This window comes from Felis catus, chromosome A1 (assembly GCF_018350175.1).
Source record: "Felis catus isolate Fca126 chromosome A1, F.catus_Fca126_mat1.0, whole genome shotgun sequence".
Classification (NCBI taxonomy): Eukaryota; Metazoa; Chordata; class Mammalia; order Carnivora; family Felidae; genus Felis; species Felis catus.
Genome location: NC_058368.1, coordinates 238,560,719 through 238,586,011, shown reverse-complemented (window position 1 = coordinate 238,586,011; position 25,293 = coordinate 238,560,719). Strand labels below are relative to the sequence as shown.

The following is a 25,293-nucleotide window of genomic DNA, read 5'->3' as shown; positions in this document are numbered from 1 at the left end:
GGCGGGGGGGGGAGGGGTTGCTGTGCAGACATCTTAGGGCCTGTGCAGCCGAGGGCCTGGCACCGTAAGAGTTGAGGGAGCCTGAAGGGTGACCTCCAAGGAAAAGTGGAGGCTGTCCCCATGGTGAGCTTGAAGCGAAGCCTTCGCCCACAGAAGCCCCTTTCTGTGCCTGGAGCACTTGGGTCGTGCATGGGCAGAGTCTGCTATGACCGACGTGCGGGGAGCCCTTGCAGAGCGATGGCCCAGCCACTCCCATCCCAGGATGGGTCCTCCCTGCGTGAGCACAGGCAAGGGCTGGGGTCTGGCTGGAGCCACAGCCAGCGCCAGCGAGTGCTGGCCGCTCTCCCGACCTTCTTTCTGAGAAACACTACCCTTTGTCCTTTAAACACTTTCTCAGAGACTCGAATGTGTTAAGAAGGAACAGAAACAGGTTCCTACCATTTCCAGAGGAGAGTGGCACCACTCACTGCACACCACGCCTCCTGCAGCCTCCGTGCAGGGGCGCCTCCTCATTTCTCAGCTCCAGCATGCTCACCACCTCCACCGGCCCTCCCATGCACCCCTTCCTCCAACCCCTTCCTTCCATCCATCTATCCATTTCCTCCCTCCCTCCCCCATCTCTGTCCTTCCATTCTTATTTTTTTTATATTTATTTCTTTATTTTTGAGAGAGAGAGAGTGAGAGCAGGGGAGGGGCAGAGAGGGAGGGAGAGAGAGAATCCCAAGCGGGCTCCTCGCTCAGCATGGAACCCAACACAGAGTTGGAGGAAGGGGTGCACAGGAGGGCACAGGACCCTGGGATTAAGACCTGAGCTGAGATCAAGAATCAGATGTCTAGCCCACTGAGCCACCCAGGTCCTTCCTCCCTCCATTCTTCTATCCATCCAATTCCTCCCTCACTCCCTCCATCCATTTCCTTCCTCTCCTCCTCCTCCCTCTCTCTCTCCTCTGACAACACTGTGAACCAGGCATCAGATCTAAGGAGGTGGGCCCCGACACACAGGCTTGCTGTGTGACTTTGCCACAGGAGACCACTGATGGCCTTCCTGTTGTTGGGCAGGACAAACGCTGTCCGGGGTGCTGAAAAGTCCCGGCCGACAAAGTCTCTTGGAGGGTCAGTCACAGGGGGCCCAGTCCAGGACGCCTGTCGCAGCTGCTCTTGTCCCCTCCCCCACTCCCAAGTGGAGCTGAGTATTACAAAGGATTTAACTCAAGAGTGCCCCCCCCGAAATGTGCCCCAAGTCCCACGAGTAGCTCTGCGCCTTGGCCCCCATGCTGCAATCCTGGGCTCGTGGCCCCTTCCTGCCTCGACAAGCCAGTGAGGTCAGCGAGTCTTTCCCCCCCGCGTTTCTCCGTCCTCCTTTCACCCTGTGATCTCCCTGGGTGCACCTGGGTAATTCAGGATGATCTCCCCATCTTGAGGTCAACTGATAAGCTACCTAATCCCACCTGCACACATAATTCCCCTTTGCCATGTCACACAACACTTGCAGGTTCTGGGGTTAGGAAGTAGGTGCTCTTGGGGGGTCACTACTCCACCTCCTACAGTGCCTGGGCAATTCTGAGGGCACCCAGGTTTGGGAAGCCCTTTACTCTACAGTGTCCTCCACAGGAGAGTATCCACGTGGCCAGGTGCCAAGCATGCACCCAGGGGTATGGCAGTTGAGGGAGGGGCAGGAACCGGGGCTCAAGGGGTAAACCACTCAGTGCTTCGGGGGTCCTGGGGACACCATCTATGTCTCCTCTTGAGCTACTCACCTTGAACTCACCTACTGCACACACGTTTGCAGGGTGCATGAGTGAGAGAGCTTGTCTACATGCAGCTTAGATCTAAGGAAGGCCAGAAAACTGAATTCCTTTGCCTTTTACAAATCCTATTTCCACGTTTCACCTGGAGGAGGTCTGGCAGTGCGCACGGTGGCTTTCGAAAGAGGAAAACCAGGAAGTTTCAGTGACTGAGCCTGACCAAGCACATGTCTTTTCAAGGGTTTAACACTTCAAAACAGATTCGTGATCCTGAGCAAAATGCCGACAAAATACCTGTACCAGAAGACTCTGGTGTGTGTAGAGGATGAGTGGGTGCCGTCTTGGGTCTGGTCTGTGACGGAAACGTCAGAACCGGGCCCCTGGCATGTGAGTGGGTGGGGGCCAGCGGCGGGTGCCCAGACGCCCGGTGAGGGGTCCTGGGGGTGTCCCCCGTGTTGGGCAGTCTGTCCTCCCTGTGTTTACAAAGCAAGGGCACCACGGGGCTGGCCGGGGTGGTGGGGGTTGGGTGGGGCTCAGTTCTGCACTGCTCACCTCCGGTGTGCTGACGACGTCCTCTCTGGACTTGGGTCAGCCATAAACGTGTCAGCTCAGTCATCTGGATGCTCAGCCTGGCAGCGGCCATAAAGACAATATCCATAAACCCCAATATGAGACACATTCGCTCCTGGATAACTTGGGCTGCATTAGCACCGACCCCGTCCAAGGTCCAGTTGATGGTGTCCCACCACATCTGTCATGTGGCCCCATCAGGGACACCCTGGAAGAAAGCCTTGGGAACTGCTCATTTACGGGTATTCCCACTGCTGCGGGGGACAGGGCAGAGAGCCAGCTCCCTGGTGGGGCCCTTTCTTCACAGGCTATGCCCCCTTTGAGCTACCCTCTGCACAATCCTCCCAGCTTTTTCCATCTGTTCAAGGATGTTTGTCCAGCACCCTGCATAGCCCCACATGCACAGCACAGCCCCCACCTGGTGGTCTGCAAGGGCACGTGAGTGTCTCCCACACGTGGGCTCATCCTTAATGGACGGGAAGCAGGGCACCCTGAGAAAGCCCACAGCCCCAAGGACAGCACATCCTTTCCTGGGGCACCTCCCAGGGGTTGTGAGCCCGGGGTGGCCTATTGGGTGAGGGTCTGACCAGGGAGGCCAAGGGGCCGGGGCGGGGCTCCTGACCCTCTACTTTCTATGAGGCCTCTCCAGGACCTCTGGTCACTTCCCCGATGGCCTCAGCTGCATCCCCCATGACCTTGCCTTATACACACCTCCAAACTCCTAACCCTGACCTTGGAGCCACACTGCCTGCTCTGCCCCGGGGGCCACTCACTGCTTAAAAGATGGCCCCATCCACCCTGAAGTGGTTCTCAGCATGGGGTCCCCCATGGCACCAGCCTCATTTAGAACTCCATAAAGGTGCAAATCCCAGGCCTTCCCCAGATTTGCTGAATCAGAAAGTTGGGGTGGGGAATGCCTGTGTGCAGTCACACCCCCAGGACATCTGCCACCTCACCTCCCCGGGTCACCTCTAACTGCTCTGCCTCCCCCAAAAGGTTGTCTGGGGCACCCTGCTGCTGTCCAGCCGGGGAGGCCCGCAGGTGTGTGAGCAGGATCCCCTGTGGAGTTCTCACCCTCGGGGACCCCGCTCAGGCAGCCCAGCCTGCAGAGCCATACGCAGGACACCTGTTCCCAGGCCCCCGTGCTGCTGGCTGACGGTCTGCTCTACACGAGCACGGACAGTCCAGCTAAACAGATGTGACCGTACATGAACTAAGGAGCCCCACAGCGGTCAGGATGTGCAAATGGGAGAGTGACAGAGGGGACAGACGAGGGCAGGCAGACAGGCACATCCAATGGCCCAGGTCCAGAACACAGGGCTGGATGCAGGGCAGTGGGCTACCACCCACCCCCCAAGCCCCCGTATCATGCCCCCGCTGTCCACTCCGAGGAACCCTCCGGAAGGCGCCGATCATGTGGACGCTGAAGCTAGCGGCCAGAGGAGAAACGTGCTTGGAAGTCCTCGTGTCCTGGGCACAGGCCCACCCCCCCTTCCAGAGCCCACGGTGCGGCCAGAGCCGGCTGAAGACGGGGTGCGTGCTGGGCTGGGGCCTTCCCTACCCAGCCGCACCTGCCCCGGGGAGGCGCCCCTTCCCCCTCCCCCCTTCCACATCCCTGCCCCAGAAGCCCCCTGGGACCCCTGCCAGGCCAAGGACCCCGCACATCATGCAGGGACACAAGTGTAAGTCTCTGTGATTACAGAGACTGGCATGGATACCTCACACAGTGTGTGCTTTAATGCAAACGTGGGAACATTTAAGCCTATGAGAACAAGGGCTCAGAGTGTTCTTCCAGTGGCCCCCAGGAGTCACAGGGGAGGTGGCAGGTGCAGAGGTAGGAGGCCAAGCAGAGGAGCACCCCCAGGATAACCTGGGGCCACCGTGTGCTGAGCAAGGGCCAGCAGGGAAGAGTCCGGAAGTGGGGGTGGCCGTGGACAGGGCGTGCCAGACACTCAGGCTCCAGGAGGCCGGCGCGTGGGGGGAGGGGCAGGGCAAGGTCACAGGTAGGGGCAGGGATGGGTCTCAAACAGGTGACTGGGCCCTTGGCTTCTGAGGAAGAAAGCTCGATGGGGCACGCATCTGGATGCAGCTCAGGGAAGGAGCCCACATCTACCGCCGAGCACCCCACATGCCTCTCTGGGCCCGCACTCCAGACTGGGGCTGCCCCACAGCAGGGGGTGGGATGGGGGTGTGACAAAGGTCGGGACGAGCTCTGTTCAGACGGCCTGACGCCCCAGCCAGGTTCTCCCACCTGCCCCCTCCTTTGGTCAGCAGCTGAGGGACAGGACTCCAATCGCTAGCTGGTGGTGGGTGGGCTCTCTTCCACAAGGACACGGGCACCGGCCTGGCCAGCGGTGCATGGTCAGCTGGCCCCCCCCACCCGTGACGTGGAGCCACGTAGAGCCCGCCCCGGCCTGCCAGGAGGACGGGCCATCAGTCCAAGATGGTCCTGAAGTCTGCGGGCAGGCCCGGGGAGGCTGCTGCCTCCAGGGCATCCAGGGTGGCCCTCGGGAGCTGCCGACGCAGCTGTGCTTTGGCTGTAAGGGACAAGTGAAATCAGACCGGCCTGGAAGAAACGCCTTCCCCAACCCCCGGCCTCGGGACTCCGCTGAAGGCCAGGCAGGCACGGTCTGTGTGCACAGGCCAGGCTCTGGGCACCAGGTGGGGAGGGCAAGAGGGGCGTTAGGGAAAGACTTGTTGCTGGGGGCCCTGTGCCAGTGTCGGGGCAGGGGCCTGGGGGACTCCCTCGTGGAGGGAGGGGGGCCTCTCCCCACGGACAGCAGGTGTGGGGAGGTGGGGTGGCCGGTGGGTGTCCAGGTCCTGCGGTGAGAAAGAGCCTGCAACCCGGGACACCTGAACCCCATCACCTGGGCTCCAGACCCAGCCACCACCAGTGAGACGTGGAGGGGCCACGCTGCCCATGCAAGCACATGGGAGGACAGGGCCCTGTGCCTGCCCAGCGGGGCGCCCCAGGGGCTGGCGCTCGCCATGCCACTCACCCGCCCGGAGCGGTCCCAGAAGACACCTGTAGGTGCTGCTGTGACGAGCCAGCTTGAGCAGGAAGGCGTGCAGGCAGAGCCACCGGGCAGCCTCGGAAGGAAATGGGCCGGAGGCGCCCTTGGCCCCTAGGGACAGCCCTGGGGGGGGGGGCGGGGGGAGACACAGGGACCGCTGAGGCCCCGCCCGCCCTCTTCCCCTCTGATGCTCCCAATGCCAGCTGGGATCCCTGTCCCCCACTCCGAGCCCAGGAGCAGGGGCAGAGGCCAGTGGTCAAACAGGTGATTTTGTTTCAAGGACGGCCCCAACACAAGCACCAGGGACCCTAATGGCTGAAATGCTTCCTTCCACTTTTCCGAAGAAACTTGCACAAAACGGAAAACATCAAGGACCCTGGGGACACGGCTCGGCCTGGGCTGCGACGGACCAGAACCTTCTGGAGAGGCCACGGGGAGCGGAGACCATCCTTGGGGGGGCCCGGAGGAAGGCCGAGCTGCAGACGGGGAGCCCCAGGCAGAGGCGGGCCAGCGGCCCACGTGGGCGCCCCTCACGTTCCCCTGGGATGGGCAGCCGGTGCGGGGGCCGGCCCCCTGCCGACCCCTGGCCCGCCCTTGCGCAAGTGGCCGGGGAGAGGCGTGAACGCGCCCGGGCCTGACGGAGGTGCCCGCCAGGAGGAGGCCGGGAATGACCGTCACACTCCCAGCACACAGGACCGCTGCCCTCGGGCAGAGGGCGGGTGAGAGGCCAGTGCGCCGTCGGCAAGGGCCACCGCAACTGCAGGCGGCACGAGCCGGCCTCCCTAAGTCCCCCCCCCCCCCCGACGACTCCGCTGGCGGCAGGTGCGGCACGGGGCTCCTGGAGCACACACGGCGCCCGGGATCGGAAGCAGGCGGGCGAGCAGCCTGGGCTTTGCCGGCACCCCGAGTGACCCCCCCGAACCCGCCAGCCGCGCCGGCTCACTGCGCACACCTGTGTTCTTGGCTTTCAGGAGGGAGTAGCAGCGCGACGCGGTGTCCGCGATGACACGGAGGAAAAAGGAGGGGTTCTTCCTCACCGGCTGGTTGAACGGAAACTGGAGCACGCACGCGTGGAACCTGAGTGAGGGACGCCGGTCAGCGCGGCGTCCCCTGGCTGGAACGTGCGTGTGCACGCGTGCCCGGCCGGCAGGCACGCGCACGGGCATGTGTGTGCGTGGACGCACGTGCACGCGGCCGACCACACGCCAAGGCCTCGCCAGGTGCTCACTGACCACCTGGGCCCCTTCTGCGTGCGCGTCGCCCACCGGTAACCTGACTTCACAGGTGTGGCAACCATGTTGGTGTGCGAAATACTTCCCACCTGCAGGAACCGGAAATGGGTTTGGAAGGCACAAACGCCCCAGGGTCAGGGGAGGGGAGCACAGTCCCTGGAGCCCTGGGGGAGGGCCCTGGGGGGAGCACAGTCCCTGGAGCCCGGAGGGAGGGACCTGGGGGGGAGCACTGTCCCTGGAGCCCTGGGGGAGGGCACTGGGGGGGGAGCGCGGTCCCTGGAGCCCTGGGGGGGGAGCACGTTCCCTGAAGCCCTGGGGGAGAGCCCTAGAGGGGAGCACGGTCTCTGGAGCCCTGGGAGAGGGCCCTGGGGGGGAGCACGGTCCCTGGAGCCCTGAGGGAGGGACCTGGGGGGGAGCGTGGTCCCTGGAGCCCTGGGGGAGAGCCCTAGAGGGGAGCACAGTCCCTGGAGCCCTGGGGGAGAGCCCTAGAGGGGAGCACAGTCCCTGGAGCCCTGGGGGAGGGACCTGGGGGGGAGCGCGGTCCCTGGAGCCCTGGGGGAGAGCCCTAGAGGGGAGCACGATCCCTGGAGCCCACTGGGGGGAGCACAGTCCCTGGAGCCCTGGGGGAGGGACCTGGGGGGGAGCGCGGTCCCTGGAGCCCTGGGGGAGGGCGCTGGGGGGGAGCACGTTCTGCAGGTGGAGAAAGCCTCCTGAGTGGACGCTGCTCTCCCAGCGCCTCCAGCCCGACGCCCACCCTCAGCTGCCCTCAGCTGTTAAGGAGCTGAGCCCGAGGGTTCCGATCGGACACTGCATGAGAGGGTCCTGCCCCAAGGGCCACGTGGACACACACGGCCTCACCCACTCATCACCGGCCAGCCTCACATTTCCACACTCCCGCCCCAGAAAGGGTGGTGTTCTTAGGGCCTCCCACCTGCCACAGCCTCTGTATTTGGAAACGGCTGATGCTTCTGCATGTGACCAGAGAAGCCAGCCGTCTGGGGGCCGCATGCGCCCTCACGAGGAGCACAGAGCTGCCGAGGGTGCCTCGCCTGAACCCAGGATTTGAATATGTTCCCTGGTGGGCAGGTGTTCCGGGCCTGGGCTCACGAGGAACAGGTCCACAAGTGGGGACACAAGAGTGGGGCCCCTCCTTGAGGTACACATGACCTGGCCACCGGGGCATGGAGCTGGCCGGGGGACTGGCCTGCCCTTGCAGGAAGGCTGCAAAGCAAGGGTGTGTCCACCTCAGTCTTTAGCTGTGTGTGGCGGGGCGGGGGCGTGGGGGCACCTTCATGCTTATAGCGAGCACATTGTCAGAGACCTCGAGGCAGCTCGCCCACGAGAGCAGAGGCAGGGGGTTTGGAAGACGCAGGGAAAGGCAGCATTACAACCACAGAGCACAGGACAGGAGCCCTGAGCGAGGCCCTCCCGGGACACAAAGGTGGACGAACGACGGGCAGACTCTGCCCCCAAGGCCGCAAGGGGCACAGGTGCTCTGGGGCCTGGAGGGGGTTTCTGGGAGGAAACCCAGCCACCCAGCCGGGCCCAGTTCCCGTGAGACAGTTGCCTCGTTCCACAACAAATACACAACCAGCTAACGCGGACTCCGGGGGGCTCTACACTGATGCTCGGCCCCTGTCTGGCCCCGCGGTGCACATACCCGTCTGTCCTGACTGTGGGTAGAGGCTGCCTGCTCCCCTGAGCTGAAGCAAAGCCCGACTTTGCGACCCTGAGGCCAGGGCCGGTGATGTGACCTGAGGCATCGGCACAGCCTGAAGGGGGAAACGTCCCCCCCGCCCCACGACTCAGAAAAGCACAGGCACGGAAGGGATCCACGACTGCCCAGCCACGTCCCTGTTCTCAGCGGGACGACCTGGAAGCTCCCAGGGATGGAGAATGTTCCAGAAGCACATGATCAGTGGGGCGAGAATAACCGCTGGGCTCTTCGGGAGCCACGTCCCACCACCCATTTCCGGGGACATCAGAGGGCTGTGGACCCTCACCGGTACTGGCCTGATCCTCTCTGAGACCTGAGGCCCCTGCGAGGTCCTGGGTCAGGGCACAGGAGTGGGGACACCCCAGGCCACGCTGGCCACCCCTCACTGCCTGGTGACACAGGCACTTCCCACACTGAGAAGCATCCGTGCACACGCACGAAGCCGAAGCGTGTGCGACTGAAAACTCTGCAGATGCTGGGACCCAGAGGGTAGGGCGTGCTCCAGGCCGAGGGAGGCCCAGGGCACAGAGGGTGCTGTGGCATGTGGTGGTGTGGCTGGTGAACCCACCTGTAGGCCTGCAGCAAGAAAATCTTGTAAATGTTTGTATAAACCGTGTGGATGCTGTTTACCTGGGTCACAAAGAAAGAAAAACATTGCAAATGCCTCCGGAACGCCAATTTCTGTCACCAGGTCAAATGGAGGCAGAAGGAAGTGGCCTGGGCGGCCCCGCCCTGCCATGGTGGCAGGGGCTGCTGGAGGGAAGGACAGTCAGGGAGGGACAGGACGCGGGCGCCCAGTGGCTCTAGAGCCTGAGCCCCAAGGCCTCGGACCCCCACCCCTCCGTGGGGAGGGACCCAGGTGCCCAGGACGAGGGGCCCAGGCGGGACTCAGGGCATTCATACCCGTGTGTTCACACTCGCACAAACACAAACACTCATGTATTTAACACGCGTAGCTCTCAGTGGGCCGGGCTGAGCTCGGGCACCTGCTGGCGCCCCCTGGCCGCGGGCTCACCTGCAGATCCAGAAACACAGCGCAGCACTTCAGCCGCATGACCGCAAGCAGCTTGCGACGCATGTTCCTCCCGGGCCTGGTGCCCTGGCTGAAGGTCAGGCTCGAGCGAATGGAGGTCTGGGCGTAACTGTGGCACAGAGGGGAGCCCCTGAGACTCGAGAGCGGAGCCCCCGAGACTCCGGCCCTCCGCACACACCAGGCGTGCAGTCGGCCCGCCCGCACCCGGCCCGCCCGCGTGTGAAGCCAGGGCCGGTGGCAGCGGCAGACGGCACGAGGACTCAGACGGGGTGGGGCACCCACGCACCGCAGGCATCTGGGTCACGGTGCGGGTCATTTACGCGTTTGTTATTGACAAACGGCACACGGCACTGGCAAGATCTGTGCGACTCAACCAACGCATTGACCACACGCAAGCACGCGCCTTCCTGGGAGAGGGTCCAGGCTGGCTGGGGTCTCGTCAGGCTCGGCCGGGCAGCTGGGGCCTTGAGGCCACAGCCTGGTGCCTTCCGACAGCCCCGAGGGCTTCTCGGAGGAGGAGGTCGCCCCACAGACAGCCTGACCCCTCTGACGTGGTCTCAAGGTGGGAAATGCGGAGGACACGGGCAGTGGGAGGAAAGTCACCTGCTCGGCAGCAGTGACACCTGTGGGCATTCCAGCCACACTGCCTCCCTGCACCTGAGCCCCCAAAATGAGCCCTTGACTCGCGTGACATGTGTCCTGGGACGTGTTCCTTTGTACCAGCTTGGGACACACTTATCTCGAGTCCGAGTTCTCATCTTATTAAATGGTATTTGACAGCAATTTTTTAAAAACGTCTATGTATTTTCAGAAAGAGAGAGGGGGACAGAACCCCAAGCTGGCTCCGTGCCGTCAGCGCAGAGCCTGACTCAGGGCTCGGACCCAGGACCCCGGAATCGTGACCTGAGTGGAAATCAAGAACCAGATGCTTAGTTGACTGAGCCACCGGGCGCCTCTTGACGGCAATTTTAATGGCAGAATAAGGTTTCTTCTTGGTGAGGCATCAACACCTACGCGGCCACGATTTAGGTCGTTTCGCCGTTGGCTGTGCTAAGTCACGCGGCCCAAACGGTCAGGTGAGATCTCTGATAACCCCAGGAATTTTTTTCTGGAGGATGGGTTTCTGGATGTGCAGTTACTGGGAAAACGTATGAACGCTTCAAGGACCATGATGTGAATTTACTGCTTTCCAGAGAAGTCGGTCCAGTTTGCCCCACCCTCAGGAATGTGCCCGCGAGGCTAGCCACAGCACTGCCGAGGGGCCCGGGGGGGGGGGGGGGGGGAGCCTGAGCGCCCTAGGTGGGTGGGCGGAGCCTTCCGCCAGCGCCTCCACTGGCTGGTCCCGGCCGATCGCACTCAGGACCGCCGCCCTCTGCTCCGTGCCGGGTGGCTACCGTGGCCTCTTGCTGCCGTCTGCTACAAGCCCCTGCGTCCACCCGTGCAGAGCTCGGTGCACGGAAGCAAGAGTGCTGGAGCCGGGCCCGCGTTCGAATCCCGCTCCCTGCGACGCTGGGTGACCCGGGGCAGGTCCCTAACCCGCCCCCGAAGGACATGCCCAAGACGCAGCTGTGGGCCCCAGACATCGGGTTCAGCGAGGACACGTGGCTGCGAGGTGGCCTTCCCTTCCCTGCTCACAGGTGCTCAGAGCCGCTCCCCGCCTCCCCCTGGCCTGAGGCCCACCCAGGCTGCACGCCCCACCCCCGCCCCCGGCACCAGGTAGGGTGGCCTCCACCCACCTGCTGCGCTGGGTCTGCTGTTTTGTCTCCTGGGCGCCAGGTGGCAGGGCTGGGGCCGACTCGCCCAGACATAAAGTCACCCTGGCTCCAACCGCCGCACCAAGGCGAACTCGCCTGTCACCGGGTGTGACTGCCCGGCACCCCCCCACCCTCCCACCTCGCCTGATCTGGGGTTCGGGGAAGACTGGGAGGTCTGCATTGTCACTGTCCTTCCCGAAACGGCGCTCACCCTCCTCCTCGGCCCGTCGAGCCCTTGCTTCGAGTGCCGTCGCGGGTTCCCAGGCGCCTCTGCCTCCGCGGCTGGGCCTTTGGGGCCGCTTTTGTGAACGGGCACCTGCTGACAGGGCCTGAGGGGGCAGAACTGCCCGGCGACACCCACCTGCTCTGGGGCATCGTCCTTACCCAGGGACAGTCCCCGGATGGGATGCTGTCCCCAAAATGGCCATAGCTTCTTGGGGAGCAGGAAACTGGCATGCAGTTTATGACCAAGTGGTGTGGTTGGGGCACAGAGAGCCGGGCAGTGTGATGGGGCCCAGACGGCAAGGGAGGGCTGGAAGCCGGGAACAACCAAAGACAGGGGCGCCGGGGGAGGGGGAGAGGCCAGGGCCCCCCCGGACGGAGCACGGATGAGGGCCGGAGCGAGGGGCGGGGGCAGTAGGGCTGAGGCAGCGGGGAGCGTCTGCACCCGCTTCTCCCCAGAGAGCACCCCTAAAACGGGACCGAGTGTGACCGGGAGTGTTCAAGCCAGGACAGCTGGTCACCAACACAGCAAAGCGGAAGGCCCGCCATCCCCTGCTGCCTCGGAATCTGCAATCTGTACTTTTTATTCATAAAAAGGCAGATTCGTGCATCCACATCCATCCTGAGTCTGTCTGTGTCCGCTCCAAGCCTGAGCTCAGCCTGGGAGCTCGCGGGCTCAGGGAAGCTGCTGTTAAGGGTTCAACTGTGTCCCCAAAATCCATGTGTGGCAGCCCTAACCCACACGACCCCAGGGTCTTTAAGAAGTGATTAAGGCTAGGGCCATAGGCCCAGATCCAACAGGACCGATGTCCTTAGAGGAAGAAAAAGACACTAGTGACCCTTGAACACGGGGGGCAGGAGGTCCGAGGGGGACCACGGCCGTCTACACACCAGGGAGAGAGACCTCAGGAGAAACCAGCCCACCTGCACCTGGATCCCAGGCTCACGGCCTCCAGGATGTGAGTGCATGAACACCTGGTTTAGCGGCCCTGCCCGTGGTATTTTTCCCGGCAGCCTGAGGTGCCACAGTATTGTGTCCAGAGCAGCCCCCATGCTCCACGGCCCCGCTCCCGAGGGGTAAAGGCGACCCAGCGAGGCCATGGTGGCCGTTACGGCATGTGCCCTGGTCCTAAAGAGACCTGTGCCCAGCAGGTCCCCGCAGAACACACTGGTGACCCCCAAGTCTGCCGCACAAATTCCTGTTGCCAGGAACAAGCCCAGGAAACCACTCACCTGGCGAGTGCCCACCGCGCCCTCTGAAGCTGGGCACCCCTGGCCTGAGCTCTCGGGGTCACGCGGAGGCAGGAACGGGGAGTGCCGACCCGCGTCACACGCACCTGGAGTAGTCACAGAACACCTCCAGGGTCCGCGTGTCCAGCAGCAAACCGCACCAGGGGAACAGGCAGTGGGCGGGCAGCTGGAGGGGGGCCGCACTGCCCGGGGCGCCGGTGTCCACGGGGAAGTTCACTGCCGTCTTCTGCAAGTTGGCTGTGCAGCCATACTCAGGAACACCGCTGACCAGGGTCCTGGGGCAGAGAGGCCGCATCAGCCACCCGGAGGGGGTCTGCAGGCCCCAGCGAGGTGCCCGAGGAAGCCAGGCAGGGCCCTGCTCTGACTCCAGGGGCCCGTCCACACAGGCTTCTGGGTGAGCGAGGTCAGCGCCCAGAGCAGGGTGGCTGGGCCGGGGAAGGGCTGAGGCTGAAACCTGGGGGACGAGCAGACACCAGACGACCCTGGTCCCAGGTCCCAGGCCCCAGGTCCCAGGTGGGCTGTCAGCTTGGGACCAGCTGACCATGGGGGAGGCGGGGCCCGGGGGGCAGGCCGAGCTCAGGGGCTGAAACCCTCTTGGGGACAGCCAGCCGCGTCCACATGTACAGCTACAGGTCACAGTGTCACAGTGGCGGCTGACAAGGTCCACAACTGTAATATGCCAGTTTTAAAGGAAGTGACTGTCTGCCATGGGGCGGGCTCTGCATCAGGAAGGGCCTGACACACAGGATGGGTGAACCAAGGAGGGAGCGTCTTCCTGAGACCACAGCCCCAGCGCCTGCCCCGTGGACCTCCGGCCTCCAGGCCCACCCACACCGGTGCCAGGGCTGAATGAATCCTCAAAAATCTCCCCCTGGACACAGGATGTCTGCCCCAAGTGGTCTGCATCCTGGGTGGAACCCCGACATACACTAAGCCACCTGCCTGTAGCGTCATCCCTGGAACTTTCTGTGATGGCAGCAGGACCCCGTGCTGAACCCCCAGGCAGCCACTGGCCACGTGTGGCTAAGGAGCTCTTAGAACATGGCTGTGCCCGAGGATCCGAATTTGTCATTGGGCTGAACTCTGAGGAGTGCACATTTGTGGGAATCCTGCCCCGGGCTGCCGGGAACCCCTGTGGGCAGGCTCGGGGTGCAGGGACGCTGCCCAGATGGCTCTGTCCAACGATAGCATAGTGACCAGAGCAAACACCCCTGGGTTTAATGATCTTCTCCTTATCCGGAAAAGCACACTTGAAAATCAGCCCCGGATTCCTGGGGCCCCGGAGGGGCAGTGCTGGGGATGCCCTTCCCAAGGCAAGGACCCCAAACTTGAGACTTCACTCTGGAGAAATGAGCCGGCCCCCCACATGTTCACTCTGCAGACATGAGCCAGCCCCCTACGTGGTCCCAGGCCCCGGAGCACCGTTGAACCCGCTGTCCCTCCCACGTGGCCTGCAGAGAGAAAGATGCCCCAGGAGCCGTATGGGCAGGTGCAGCCCTCACCTCTGTTCCCTCCGTGTGTGGCACAGCCCCATCGGGGGTGTCCCTGTCCCTTCTGCTGTCTGCCCAAACAGCACACACCCTGACTTGCAGGGGGCCTCCGGGGACACAGTCCCCGCCTGCCCGGCCACCCAAGCCCGCTCCCCGCCACCCACAGCAGCGCGCACGCCTGCCGCCACGCCCGCGGCTCCAGCCCCCTCGAGGCTCAGCGAGCGTGGCTGCCGCCTGGCTCTCAGGACAGCCGGGACGCGCAGTGCGCCGTTCGCCCAAGGCTGGGGCACTTGGGAGGCACGGCCGCCAGGCGAGAATTACTACTACTCCGCCCGTCGAGTCGGCGAGGGCTCATGAGCCACAGCCATGCCGTGGGACACGGGCAGCGCCCCTACCTGAGAAAGGCTTGGGCTTGCGCCAGGTGAGGCGTGACCAGCAGGAAGTCGTCCACCAGACGCAGGAGCACCCTACGAGAGGACCGCCCAGCACTGCAGCGGGGGACCCCGTGTCGGGGTTCACCAGGACGGGAACGAAGTAACTCTCTCCAGAGAACCTGACCCAAGGCTCGCACCTCGGGCGGGGCGGGGCAAGGGGGGGCAGGCTGGGCGGCGGCCGGGCTCTGGGGCCAGGGTGCGGCTCCGGTGGGAGCCCGAGCCTTGGCCGCATTCGCAGCCGCTTACGAGCCTGTGTTCACGACCTGCTTGCTGCCCACCACGTGACCCGACACAAAGACGAGAGGGTGGTCCATCCGCGTCAAGAGGACCCGAGACACGAGGCGGCTGGAGGCAGGACCACACACACACACACACACACACAAAGGGGACCCGTACCCGTCCTGCTGGATCCCGGAAAACAGCCTGCTCTCCATGTCCCCGTAGCACAGGCTGCAGAGCAGAGTGGACAGGATGGAGCCCTGGGGGATCCCCTGACACTGCACGTAGGACCTGGGGGATGGGACGTGGGTAGCGGCGGGTGGCAGCAGGCCACGGCGGGCCTCCCGTGCATCCCGCGGACACGCAGGCACGCAGACCCGGGGGCGTGTGAACCGGTCTGTTCACACATGCGATGGCCACAAGGGGCTCGACCCTTTTCGTAAAGATCAGAGCAGACAGCAAGTGGGTGTCACGGGTGTGGCCCTGTCCACGGAGAAAGTCCCCTTCTGACCTCGGTGCCACTCACATGCACGTGCAGGTGCACTTCCTTCGTCAAGGCTCACCTTGCTGTGCACTCGTGAGGGTGCTTTTCAGGAAGATGCTGGCTTATCCTCCTCATGTAGTTACGTTTTAATAAGAACTACGGCCATTCATAACATAACAGCCCCTCCCAGAAAGCTTCCCACCCTTAGCGCACAGGGCATGGTCCCACGAAAGGTGCCCACCCTCCAGGCTGACCTCCAACAACCTTGGCTGTGAGCCTGAACCCCCAGGACCTGCTCTCAGCAGACGCACCCTGGGGTCCTCGTACAATTGCTTACCCAGGGAAGCTAAGTCTTGTTTGCACAGACAGAAAAACTATCTACCAGCATTTAAACGCCAAAGGGCTTCTGGAACCCCGGGAGCCTCGCTTCTGCCGTGCCGGCTGAGTGGCCACAGCGTCTGTCCGGACCGTGACCCCACCCAGCACAGAGGGTTTCACAGGACGGGAAGGTGCCAAGGACCCGACTTACTTGCCCCCGATCCTGATGACGTGGTTGTGCACCAGGCGCAGGAAGAGGTGGAAAAGGCTGTGGCCAGTCTCGTTCAGAGAGGAGCTCTGGGGGAACAAAGGGAGACACGGGCGGGCGAGGGCGCGTGACGCACACAGGCAGGTGCACCGTGCCGGACGCCGCTCCGGGTGGCCCGTGGCCCCGGCCGGGCTCCAGCCACGCAGGCCCAGACGGCACGCGCCAGGGTGTGACCTGCATCACCCGGTGGGGCCCCGGCTGGGGAGAAGGGGTCGGGACGTCAGAGCCTCAGTGGGTGGGCCAGCTTGTCCCTGATAACTGGTTCTGCACAAACCAGTTATGGTGCTGCGTGGGCTGGTCCTCACCGAGGGCCCCACACTCAGGAACAGCCCTGCTTACACGCAGGAAAAACGGGTTCCCACTAGGTGGTCGATCCCAGGTGGGGCTACAGAGCAAATCTGACTTGTCCCAAGGAAGGGGGCACCTGTTCCTCCAGCCTTGGTCAAAGCTGAGGGGAAGGACGTCTAGCAAACTGGACTGCAGCAGAGAACCTGGCCAGGTGGGAAAGGGAGACAGGCAGCCACAGGCAGCTACAAGCCTCCGGCAGTGTGGTTCACTAAGAGGCTGCCCTGGGGGCTCCTCCGGCCGGACTGCGGCCTCAGCCACGTCCACGCCCCATGCTGGCAGCGAGCTGCCTGCCTGACCCCCACCTGCTCGATGACCACGGCGTCCCTCAGGGAGCTTGTCTCTTGTAGATGCTCCACGAACTGTCTCATGTAAGGCTGGAGGTCCACGAAGGTGGACACCTGCTGGCAAAGAGGAGGGGGCGTGAGACGGGTGCACACCCCCCGGGGCCGGGAGACCTAGTCGCAATGAGGGGCAGGCAGGTGCCGTCTGACAGTGGAGGTTGGGAACGGCCCCGGGAGCAGGTCACGGCCACAGACCGCAGAACAGCCCCTTGGTCACCCCCTGACAACTGAGGCCACGCCGAAGGAAGCCGCTGGGGGTCCACTCTTTGGGGGCAGCCCACCTTCCCGAGACCCCTCTGTCGTGGCAGGTGGAGCCCGAGCGGATGGCGGTTGGGGTCCGGGGCCACCTAAGCAGCCAGGATGGACGGGGGCAGGTCCGGGGAGGAGGGACTTCAGAGAAATGAGCCAATGCCGTGATTCCCTCCGGAGTCCTAACAACCCTCAGTGCTAGGTGCCGGAGGGGCTTGCTCCGGCTGCACAGGGGCAATGACCACAGCCCGCAGCTGCCACCTGGGGCCTGGAGGGAGGAAGTCAGGTGAGCACAGGGGGCAGTGGTGGGAGGAGGGGGCTCCCCGGTGAGCACAGGGGCCTGGGAAGAAACACCCGCACCACAGACACCCTCGGTGTGGAACACAGGCCCCTCTGGGTCTTACGTGTCTTTTGAAGGACTTGCGGACGTGCCCCTGGGCGGTTCTCTGGACCACTGCATAGTGGCGCACGCAGTACGTGTTTTCTTGAGGCCTGATCACGTTGGCAATCACCTCCACCAGCTTGTCCTGAGGGAGGGCGTCGTAGGCCCCCGTCACGTCCACCTGTGTGGGAACGGAGGCGTCTGTTTACAGCTGCTCGTGTGCTCACCCGGCCCCCGGGGTTCCCAGGTCCTGCCATCAGCAGACCCAGGTAAGAGACCCTGACGCCCACTGACAGCCCCATTGCCCCCGCACACACCTGTCCCGTGGCCCCCAGACTCGGCACCCCAGCGGAGGCCTGCGTCCTTCCAGGTTCCCCGAGACGTGACGTGGCTCCACCGAGGGGCGCCTCACTGGGGCGAACGCAGGGGACTGAAGGCCAGCCGCTCCCACCCCCTGGCCGGAGCCCACGGTGCAGGGCCAGCTGGTGGGGGGGCCGCTCCCATGGGCCTCGTGTCCCCGGCTGGCTCTCCCTCTGGTACGGTGGGACCGGAGCCAGGTGCCCACCTTGACAAAGTACAGCTGGGGCGCTGGGTCCTGAGCCCGCACGCGCAGCACAAAGCTACGCCAGACCCTGTGGATGTCGTCCATGCCCAGCACAGAGGCCCCCAGGAGGCTGGGCCGCCGGGCCCGCTCGTAGTTCAGCACACCGAACAGGTTCTTCACTTGCGAGGTGAGGTGCCGGACCTGTGGGGCCAGCCAGGGACACGGGCAGCATCATCAGAGAACTCCAGGCAAAAGGGGGCCCGGGTCGGACCTCCCCGCCCCCACCTACCGGGCCCCCAGAGAGGAGGCGGCTCCCTGCCTCTGCACGTCCCCTCACCCACCCAGCGCCCAGAAGGGCCGGATGGCCGATCCCACCATGCCCCACCCCCGGCCCCTGGGGCCTCCCTGGGACCTGTCCCACGATCCTGGAAACTATGTATACAAACTGTAGCTGGTGACAGGGCTCACCCTTCACCTGCTGAGCCCCCGGCCACAGATGGGGCGTGGGGGGACACCTTGGGCATCTCCTAAGACAGGCCTGCCACCGAGCTCCTTCTCCACACCTGGATGGATGGCCCACCCGTGTGCTCTGCCCTCCGTGGATCTGGCGATGCCACAGGCCCCTCTCTGGGCCTCCTGTCGGCCTCAAAACCAAGCTGGGGTTTAAATGCACTTTGCTTAGAAACGAAACAACAGCGATGACCTTCTTGTCTCTGCGGAACGTTCTGGCTCCCACAACGTAGTCCATGTTCACGATTGGCCGAAGCCCACTGGGCTTGGGGAGGAAGCGGAGTTTGGATGTCAGCAGAGTGGGTCTGGCTTCCTGGTGTCTCCTGACCTCTGCTTCTGACAGTTCTCGAAGATGCACACTATTGAAGTGTTGTCTGAAACAGAGAACCTCGTGGGATACGGCTCAACGGCCCTGCCAGAGCCCAGGGTGGGCAAGCCTGGAAGAGAGCACCAGTGCTCGCACGTTGGCACAGTCAGGCGCCCAGCGACCCAGGACGCTGTGGCTGTGGCCGTGGCCGGCTGCCTGCTGGAGCGCCCTCCCACCGAGGGTGCCAGGACACCTGCTTCCTTCCAGCACAGAGCCGCCAGTGGCACAGGCTGGGACCAGGCGGGACCTTTGGGCAAGGGTAGGGGGAGGCGGTGACTGGTGTGGCCCCCACAGGGGAAGAGAAGCATCTCTCTGTGGCCCTGTCGGCTCGTCACCTGCGACCTTCACCCTTTCCCCCAAAACCACCCACAGGCAGGGGCAGGTGCTCCCTGGGCTGGTGGCCCGCCCAGCCCACCGTGGTAGTCACATGCCCCCCGGGGCAGGGGGATGGTTTCCACAGTCCCCGCAAGAAGCCTCAATGGCTGCTTTGGGTCTGGTACCAGGAAATATTTAAGTTATTAAATAGGCCGTGCTGTCTGTTAACTCAAACCTACGATAAAGGCCTCCAGACCCTCTTCCAGATGCAGGAGGACACGGGCCCCAGCGCCACATGGCTCAGGGGACTCCGGCCCAGCCTCCTCCGCAGAAGACATCTCGACTCAGGTCGTGGGCTTGACCCACATGCCGGACACGGCTCAGCACCCCTGGTCCCGCCATTAGGGTCCTTGCCAAGGCCCGAGAGGACGCTGGGCACGTCGGCCAGGCTGCAGAGATGCAGGGCTCGGGTTTCCAACAGTCACGCCATCCCCTGACAGGACCCCGTCCAGCCTACGTTCACCACAATCCTTCAGTCCTTTACGTAAAACAGCCTCTGGGCAACGGAGACAGACGTAGCAGCCACTTGGAGGCCACTCAAGCGGGAGCTTACTGCGTCGGGGCAGTTTCACGAAGATGCCTCTGTCCCCAGACACTTCCCCCAGGTACGTTGTCAAATAGGCCGGGTTTTACCAACTTGTGACACAGTCCCATTTATTCTGTGTGAACGAAAACAGAATCTGAGCCGTAGGCCAGGGGTGAGCCAACAACCTGTCTGTACGGTTGTTTCCACTCGGCACAAACTTGTGCTTTGGAGACCCTAGAGCCCAGCTGGCCCAAACTCTGACTACACAGGTAAGCGGCGGCGGGAGGGGGCTGGTGCCAGGAGTCTGTGCCCAGCGTGGCTCCCCCAGCAAGGGGCCCGCAGGGAGCCCAGAGCCCGCTGGGTGGGCAGGACTCGGGACTCTCATCTGCACGGACCGGACAAGACACGACCGAGTGACGCTGACTAAGACACCTGATTCCTATGCTCTGCAACTGGCTCCAGATCCTCTTCCGGTAGAAGAAGAGCCGGTTCTTCTGAAATGTGGTTTCCGTGACATAAAAAAAGGACTTGAGCAGCTCAACCACGTACGTGCCCATCAACCAGCACAGGAACTTGGCCAGGACCTCCTCTCTGCGGCGGTGTTCGGCGGCTGGGACACAGCGGGCCCCTGAAACGGGAAAAGGCACAGAACCCGGCCTCGGCCTCGCGCCCGGTGAGCTCCCCTCGCTGGCACTGCCCGTGGCGGCCACCACTGGCTGCTTGAAAGGGGGCGGGGGGCCTGGGACGCAGCCAGAGGAGGGGCGCGCGTCGGTAACGATGCTCCTCGCGATCATGTGCCGAGGGGAGAATGTTCTGGGCACGCTGGGCTTTAAGAAAAGACGTCAGTAGATTAGCTCCACCTCTCCTTGTTTACTTTGTAACGTGGCTACCAGAAAGCCGAAGTTACCCGTGCCCCCGTTACGTTTCTACCGGCCAGAGATGACGAGGCGCCATCGTCAGTCCCGGCTTACAAGCAGGGTGACGGAGAAGCAGAGACGTGCTCTCCACACGGTGACACACGGACGCTAAGCGGCATCACCAGCCGCAGCAGGACCCAGAAATGCCTGCGGTTTCCCAGGCTGAACCTGCCAAGGTTGAGACAAGCAGAGGTGGCCACACAGGAGCTAAGGGCTGCCAGACGCCGTGGGGCCGCGAACACTCACACGGGGCTGGGGACGCACACCGGGGCCCCCTTGCCTCCTCGGGACGCGCGCCAGGGGCCCAGGGACATGAACCAGGGCCCCCCACCCTGTGGGACGCACAGCAGGGGACGTGCACCCAGAAACGTCACGAGTAGGTCTCACAGGGTGAGGGGCGGTGGCATGTATACGGCTGGGGGCTTCACCACCAATAACTGACACAGAAGAAACCGTAAAGGAGAAGAAAGGGGGTCCAGAAGCTGGTCTGGGACAGAGGACACAACGGTGCAAGAGGGCAGGGCAGGGGACAAAGCTCGCCCACACTGACCACAGAGCACACAACGACCCCCGGCTTGGGACAGAACTAAGGCAGTGGGGAAACCGAGGTGGGGTTAGGCCCTTGTGCTGCTCAGGGGGAGGCACACCGAGAAGACGCAGAGCACGGGGGCAGACCGGGAAGGAGGACCCGCATGGGAAAGGCGGCCGGATCGGGAAGAAAGGGGGGGCATCCAGGCTCAACTGAGGTCACGGGAAAGACACGAGAGCCTGCAGGCCAGTGGCAGAGATCACCAGGCTGGACGGCAGGGAGGATGAACACTCCAGCTCGTGCTGCTGGTCTGAGCCAAACCACGAGGCCGTGGGAGGATCAGAAGTGTGCACGAGGCAAGCACCCTCCCAGAGAGAGCCAGCGGGCGCCCTGCAGGCACGAACACACACTTTAAGGGAACAGGTACTCGGAGGCATCAGGATTCTGAAATGTGCTCCCACCTGATAAAACCTACAAGCCCAACCCCGAGGACGCCCACACCCCCCGTCAGCGCCTCCCCTCGGGGAGGGAGACGCCTGGGGCACAAGCACCGTAACCTGCCGCGGGCGACCAGCTGCCCACGGAACACACGTCTGCACACGGAACACGTGTCTGCACAGCTTCAGAGAAATGGGTCTAACACACACCCTGCTGCACAGCTCCTGTTGTCAATAAAACCAGTAACAAGCAGCTGAGTAACTGGCTGATGGAGACTGAGATGGGAACACGATGCGTCACGTGGAAACCCGGCGCGCAGCTAAGGCACAGCCAGGAGGGAATCACAGCCGCTCACCCCTGAGAAGTTAGGGAGGGAGTCCGGGTGGCCCTGGGGGAAGGGGGGATGCGGCCCCCAGAGACCCAGCTGAGCCGGTGAGGCCCTGAGACAGCATTTTCTACTCCAAGGGTCAAAGGGGCCCCGGCGGGGGGTGGGGGGCACACTCCCACCCACAGTTAGGAAAAGCCATCGCGTGGTCACAGAGAAGTCAACGGGACGGGATGACGGGAGCAAAGCACAGCCTACAAGAGCCACGTGAGCCCAGGGTAAGGAGACAAGGGCGGCCGTCAGCCCATGGTAGGTTCCGGGGAACAGGCAGTGAGTGGGAGGTGCTGAGGCACCTCCAGAGTTTCCAACAGGAATCCACCGTGTGACGTCTAGCAACACCCGGAGGCAGACGTGGACAGCCCGGCCGTCTGGCCACCAGGGATGGGAACCAGGTTTCTGACGGGAGTCAGTAGGCAGGACAATGGTCAGGGCCGGCTTGACAGAGGCAAGGGAGCCCGGGGGCTGCGAACTGAGCACCTGCACAGAGGAAGGGGTGCTCCAGCAGTGGGGAGGGGGGGGTGCAGGGGGTGAGAAGACACGACCGCCAGAGCAGAGCTTAGAGACCAAGGCTGTCCCTGCATCGTTTATCCGGCCGGGTGGGCAACTGGTGCGACCACGGCCTTGGGAAGGAGCAGATGGCCAGAGCCACAGCTCGAGTGTGCAGGGACACAGGGAGGTGCAGGGGCTCGGCCCCCCCTCCCCAGGGGAGCACCAGCCCCCTTCCGTGTGCGGTGCACAGAGGCACGGCAGACCTCGTGTGAAGCTGGGACAGAGCCACAGAACTCAACCCTTTCCACAAAGGGAGCCACGGCCCGAGAGCGCAAGCCCTGTGGAGGCTTGTCCGAGGGTGCCGGACCCTTCGAGGCCCATCCACGTGGCACGGGGCAGGGAGCCGCTGGTTATGGATACATCAGCACGTCAGGCGAGAACGTTCTAGAGATCTGCCGTGTGACAGCACGCTTACTCTCGGCAGTGTCTCCTGCACAGTTATTTGTTGGGAGAACAGGCCGCTGCTGTGTGTTGTTCTCCCAGTTAAAAAAAAAAACAACTTACAAACCCAACTTATCAGAAGGTCGCCCTGGCTGCCTGCCATCAGCTGGCCCCATTGCCTCTGGGGAACTGCCCCCCGCAGAGGCCACTGTAAGGAAGATCTTTGGAGATGCCCAGCCCTCCCCACCACCGGAGCCTGCGACATACAGCCCAGCTGCCAACCTCCGCGGTTTTCTTCGATCTAGATGTCTGGGAGCTCGGGGGAGGCCAAGTGGCAGACACCCGGTCTGTCCTGGCTGGTCCCTGGCACTCCCGGCACCGGTGTGCCGAGGAGGAGGGTGCTGGCCGGAAGGGGGCTGGATGGTGGCTGGACCGGAGAAAACTCAACATCAAGCCCAGACAACGAAAGCGGGAGGGAGGCCGCGGGCCCAGCTTCAGAGTCAAGGCCCCGCAGGCAGCCCACTTCCCTGAGGCAGGAGAGCACCCCGCTGCTCCCCGGGGACCCCCTTGTTCCAAAAGATGGGGCTGGGGCCCCATCCTCCTCTGCCAGCCCTGCCGTGGCGTTCAGACCCGCATGCTGGCTGAGCGGATGTGTGTGGAAACCCTGGAACCTCATCTCCCGCCCCCAGAGGAGCAGACTCTCATCCCAGCGGCCACTCCTATCCGTGCGGCACCGTTTCAAGGTGCTAAACCTTGAAGTCAGAAAGGACGACGAACAACGTGCAGGTACGCTCGTGAGAGCTTCTGGACACTTCCGTCCGTTGCCATAGCCCTGCCCGTGTGTGTGTCACGTCTGATCACTGCTTGTCCCTGGCACCCAGGGCCTGCCTGAATCCGTCAGAACCTCGCAGGTGCATGCAAACAGGCCGGGAGGGGGTCCCAGGTGGGGTCAGGTGGACCGCCCACCTCAGGCAGGAATCCCCTGTGCGGGAAGGCTGGCAGGGGTCCAGCAGGCACCTGCTCGCCCGGGCTCCTCACCTGGGCTCCCGCGCAGCCAGGCACAGTCCTGCACCCGCATCTTCCAGGTCAGCTCCTGCAGCGAGAGTTTAGCGTGCTTCCCCAGGGAGACGAACTTCTTCACGTTCCTCAAGAAGCGGCGCCGGTTGTGCCCGGAGCCCCAGAGTCCAGCGGGCACGAGCCTGCACAGGCAGGCCCGCAGGAAAGCGTACACCTGCCAGGGGCTGCTGTGCTGCCGGAGAAGCTGGAGCAGGCCTCCGGGGGCTCCCGGGGGCCGCCCCAGGGCGCAGCCGCCCGCCCCCCCGCCGACCCCGCGGCTAGACCCCTCCGCAGGGGCCGGGGCTCGAAGCGGGCAGTGCGTCCTGAGGAGCGCGTCGTAGGGGCACCGGGCGTGGTTGGCAAGCAGCTCTCGGAACAGGGGCCGCATCCGCCAGTAGCGAGCGGGCAGGCGGCGAGTCCTGCGGGCAGCCCCTGGCCGCGGAGACTTAGAGCCCAGAAAGATGGCCTCCAGGAGTGTCCGGGCCCCTGTCAGGCTAGGCCGCAGGGCACTGAGCAGGAAGGAGGGGCGCAGCCGCTCCTTGCCTCCCGGGCAGTAGAGGAAGTGCTTGGTCTCAGGGTGTGATAGGTGTGATAGGGGCACGCCCTGGGGCCGAGACAGCTGTGCGCCTGCGGAGGTGAGCCGAGTCCCAGGGGGCCCTCCCTCCCCGGAGTTGGCCTCCGCGGCGGCCCTGGCAGATGTCACTGCGCCAGGTTCGCCGCCACTCAGCCCGTGGGCCCTGCCCGGGGGGGGCCGGGAAGACGGCCTGTCTGGCCCCCGCTCGGGCTCTGGGGTCACGTCGTGCCTGGGCCTCTTGGCTAGAGGCGGGCTGCTCCCGCCGGCGCCCCGACGCCGCCTCGCGCCCGCGTTTCGGGCCTGGCGCGTGGGTCTGAGGTCCATCCGCGTCCCAGGCCGGTGGCCGGAGGTGGCGAGGGGCCGAGTGGCGGCAGGTGCACAGAGGTCGTAGAGCGGCGGCCCGCACACCTGATAGGCGCAACTCGGGGCCACCAGAACGTAGAGCGCGCAGCGCGTCAGCAGGTGGGCGAGCACATCGTCGCCCACACGGCGCAGCAGCAGCCCCCAGGCGCCGCTGCCGCGCAGGGTCTCGGTTACCGTGTTGGGCAGGTAGCTGCGCACGCTGGTCGTGAAGGCCACTGGCGGCCCGCCGCGGGCCCCGTCCAGCAGGGCGAAGCCGAACGCCAGCACGTTCCTGGCGCCGCGTTCGCAGAGCCTCTGCACCACCCTGGCCACCAGCTCCTTGAGGCAGGACACCTGCGGGGTGGAGGGGTCCCGAGGTGCTGGGGACGGAGGCGCCCCGGGGCCTGAGCGCGCAGCCCTCCCTCTCCCACCCCGGCAGGCCCGAGCGGGGTCCCCAGGGCAGCCCACCTGGCGGAAGGACGGGCCGACGGGGGCCGGCCGCGCGTCCCAGGGCACGCACACCAGGCACTGGGCCACCAGCGCGCGGAAGGCCGCTGGGTCCCCGCGCCGCACGAGCCGCCGGCCTTGCGGCCCCAGGCGCCGCATGAAGGTAGCCAAGGGCAGCACCTCGCGGTAGCGGCCACGCAGCAGGGCGCGCACCGCTCTGCACCTGGGCGCGCGCGGCATGGTCGGGGAGGGGCGGGGTCCGCGGGAGGAAGGGGCGGGCCC

At 64.3% G+C, this 25,293-nt stretch overlaps 1 protein-coding gene across 15 annotated transcripts; it reads right to left on the bottom strand.

The window, feature by feature from the left end:
• Positions 1-663: 663 nt before the first annotated feature.
• On the bottom strand, positions 664-25,262 carry TERT (telomerase reverse transcriptase). Of its 15 annotated transcripts, XM_023239855.2 has the most exons (16): positions 25,033-25,262; positions 23,631-24,918; positions 19,826-20,021; positions 18,319-18,499; positions 17,637-17,816; positions 17,094-17,252; positions 16,402-16,497; positions 15,695-15,780; positions 14,859-14,972; positions 14,424-14,495; positions 12,625-12,813; positions 9,294-9,420; positions 8,847-8,908; positions 6,282-6,406; positions 5,315-5,452; positions 4,031-4,852 (listed from the first exon to the last, which is right to left on the bottom strand). In XM_023239855.2, exons 1-16 carry the CDS (start codon positions 25,249-25,251, stop codon positions 4,749-4,751), a joined length of 3,336 nt encoding a protein of 1,111 aa, XP_023095623.2. In that variant the 5' UTR covers positions 25,252-25,262; the 3' UTR covers positions 4,031-4,748. The 15 variants fall into 15 exon arrangements, with proteins under 15 accessions (XP_023095592.2, XP_023095605.2, XP_023095601.2 ...); XM_023239833.2 differs by lacking the exons at positions 4,031-4,852; positions 8,847-8,908 and adding an exon at positions 665-2,374 and having other exon boundaries at positions 16,402-16,500; XM_023239836.2 differs by lacking the exons at positions 4,031-4,852; positions 8,847-8,908 and adding an exon at positions 665-2,374.
• Positions 25,263-25,293: the final 31 nt, after the last annotated feature.

Coding starts and splice junctions, on each gene's coding strand:
- TERT (XM_023239817.2), bottom strand. CDS start 25,251: ATGCCGCGCGCGCCCAGGTGCAGAGCGGTGCGCGCCCTGCTGCGTGGC. Junction 17,817..18,318: donor CGTTCCGCAGAGACAAGAAG/GTCATCGCTGTT, acceptor CTGGCCCCACAG/GTCCGGCACCTCACCTCGCA. Junction 14,973..15,694: donor GTCATCAGGATCGGGGGCAA/GTAAGTCGGGTC, acceptor CCCATCCCCCAG/GTCCTACGTGCAGTGTCAGG.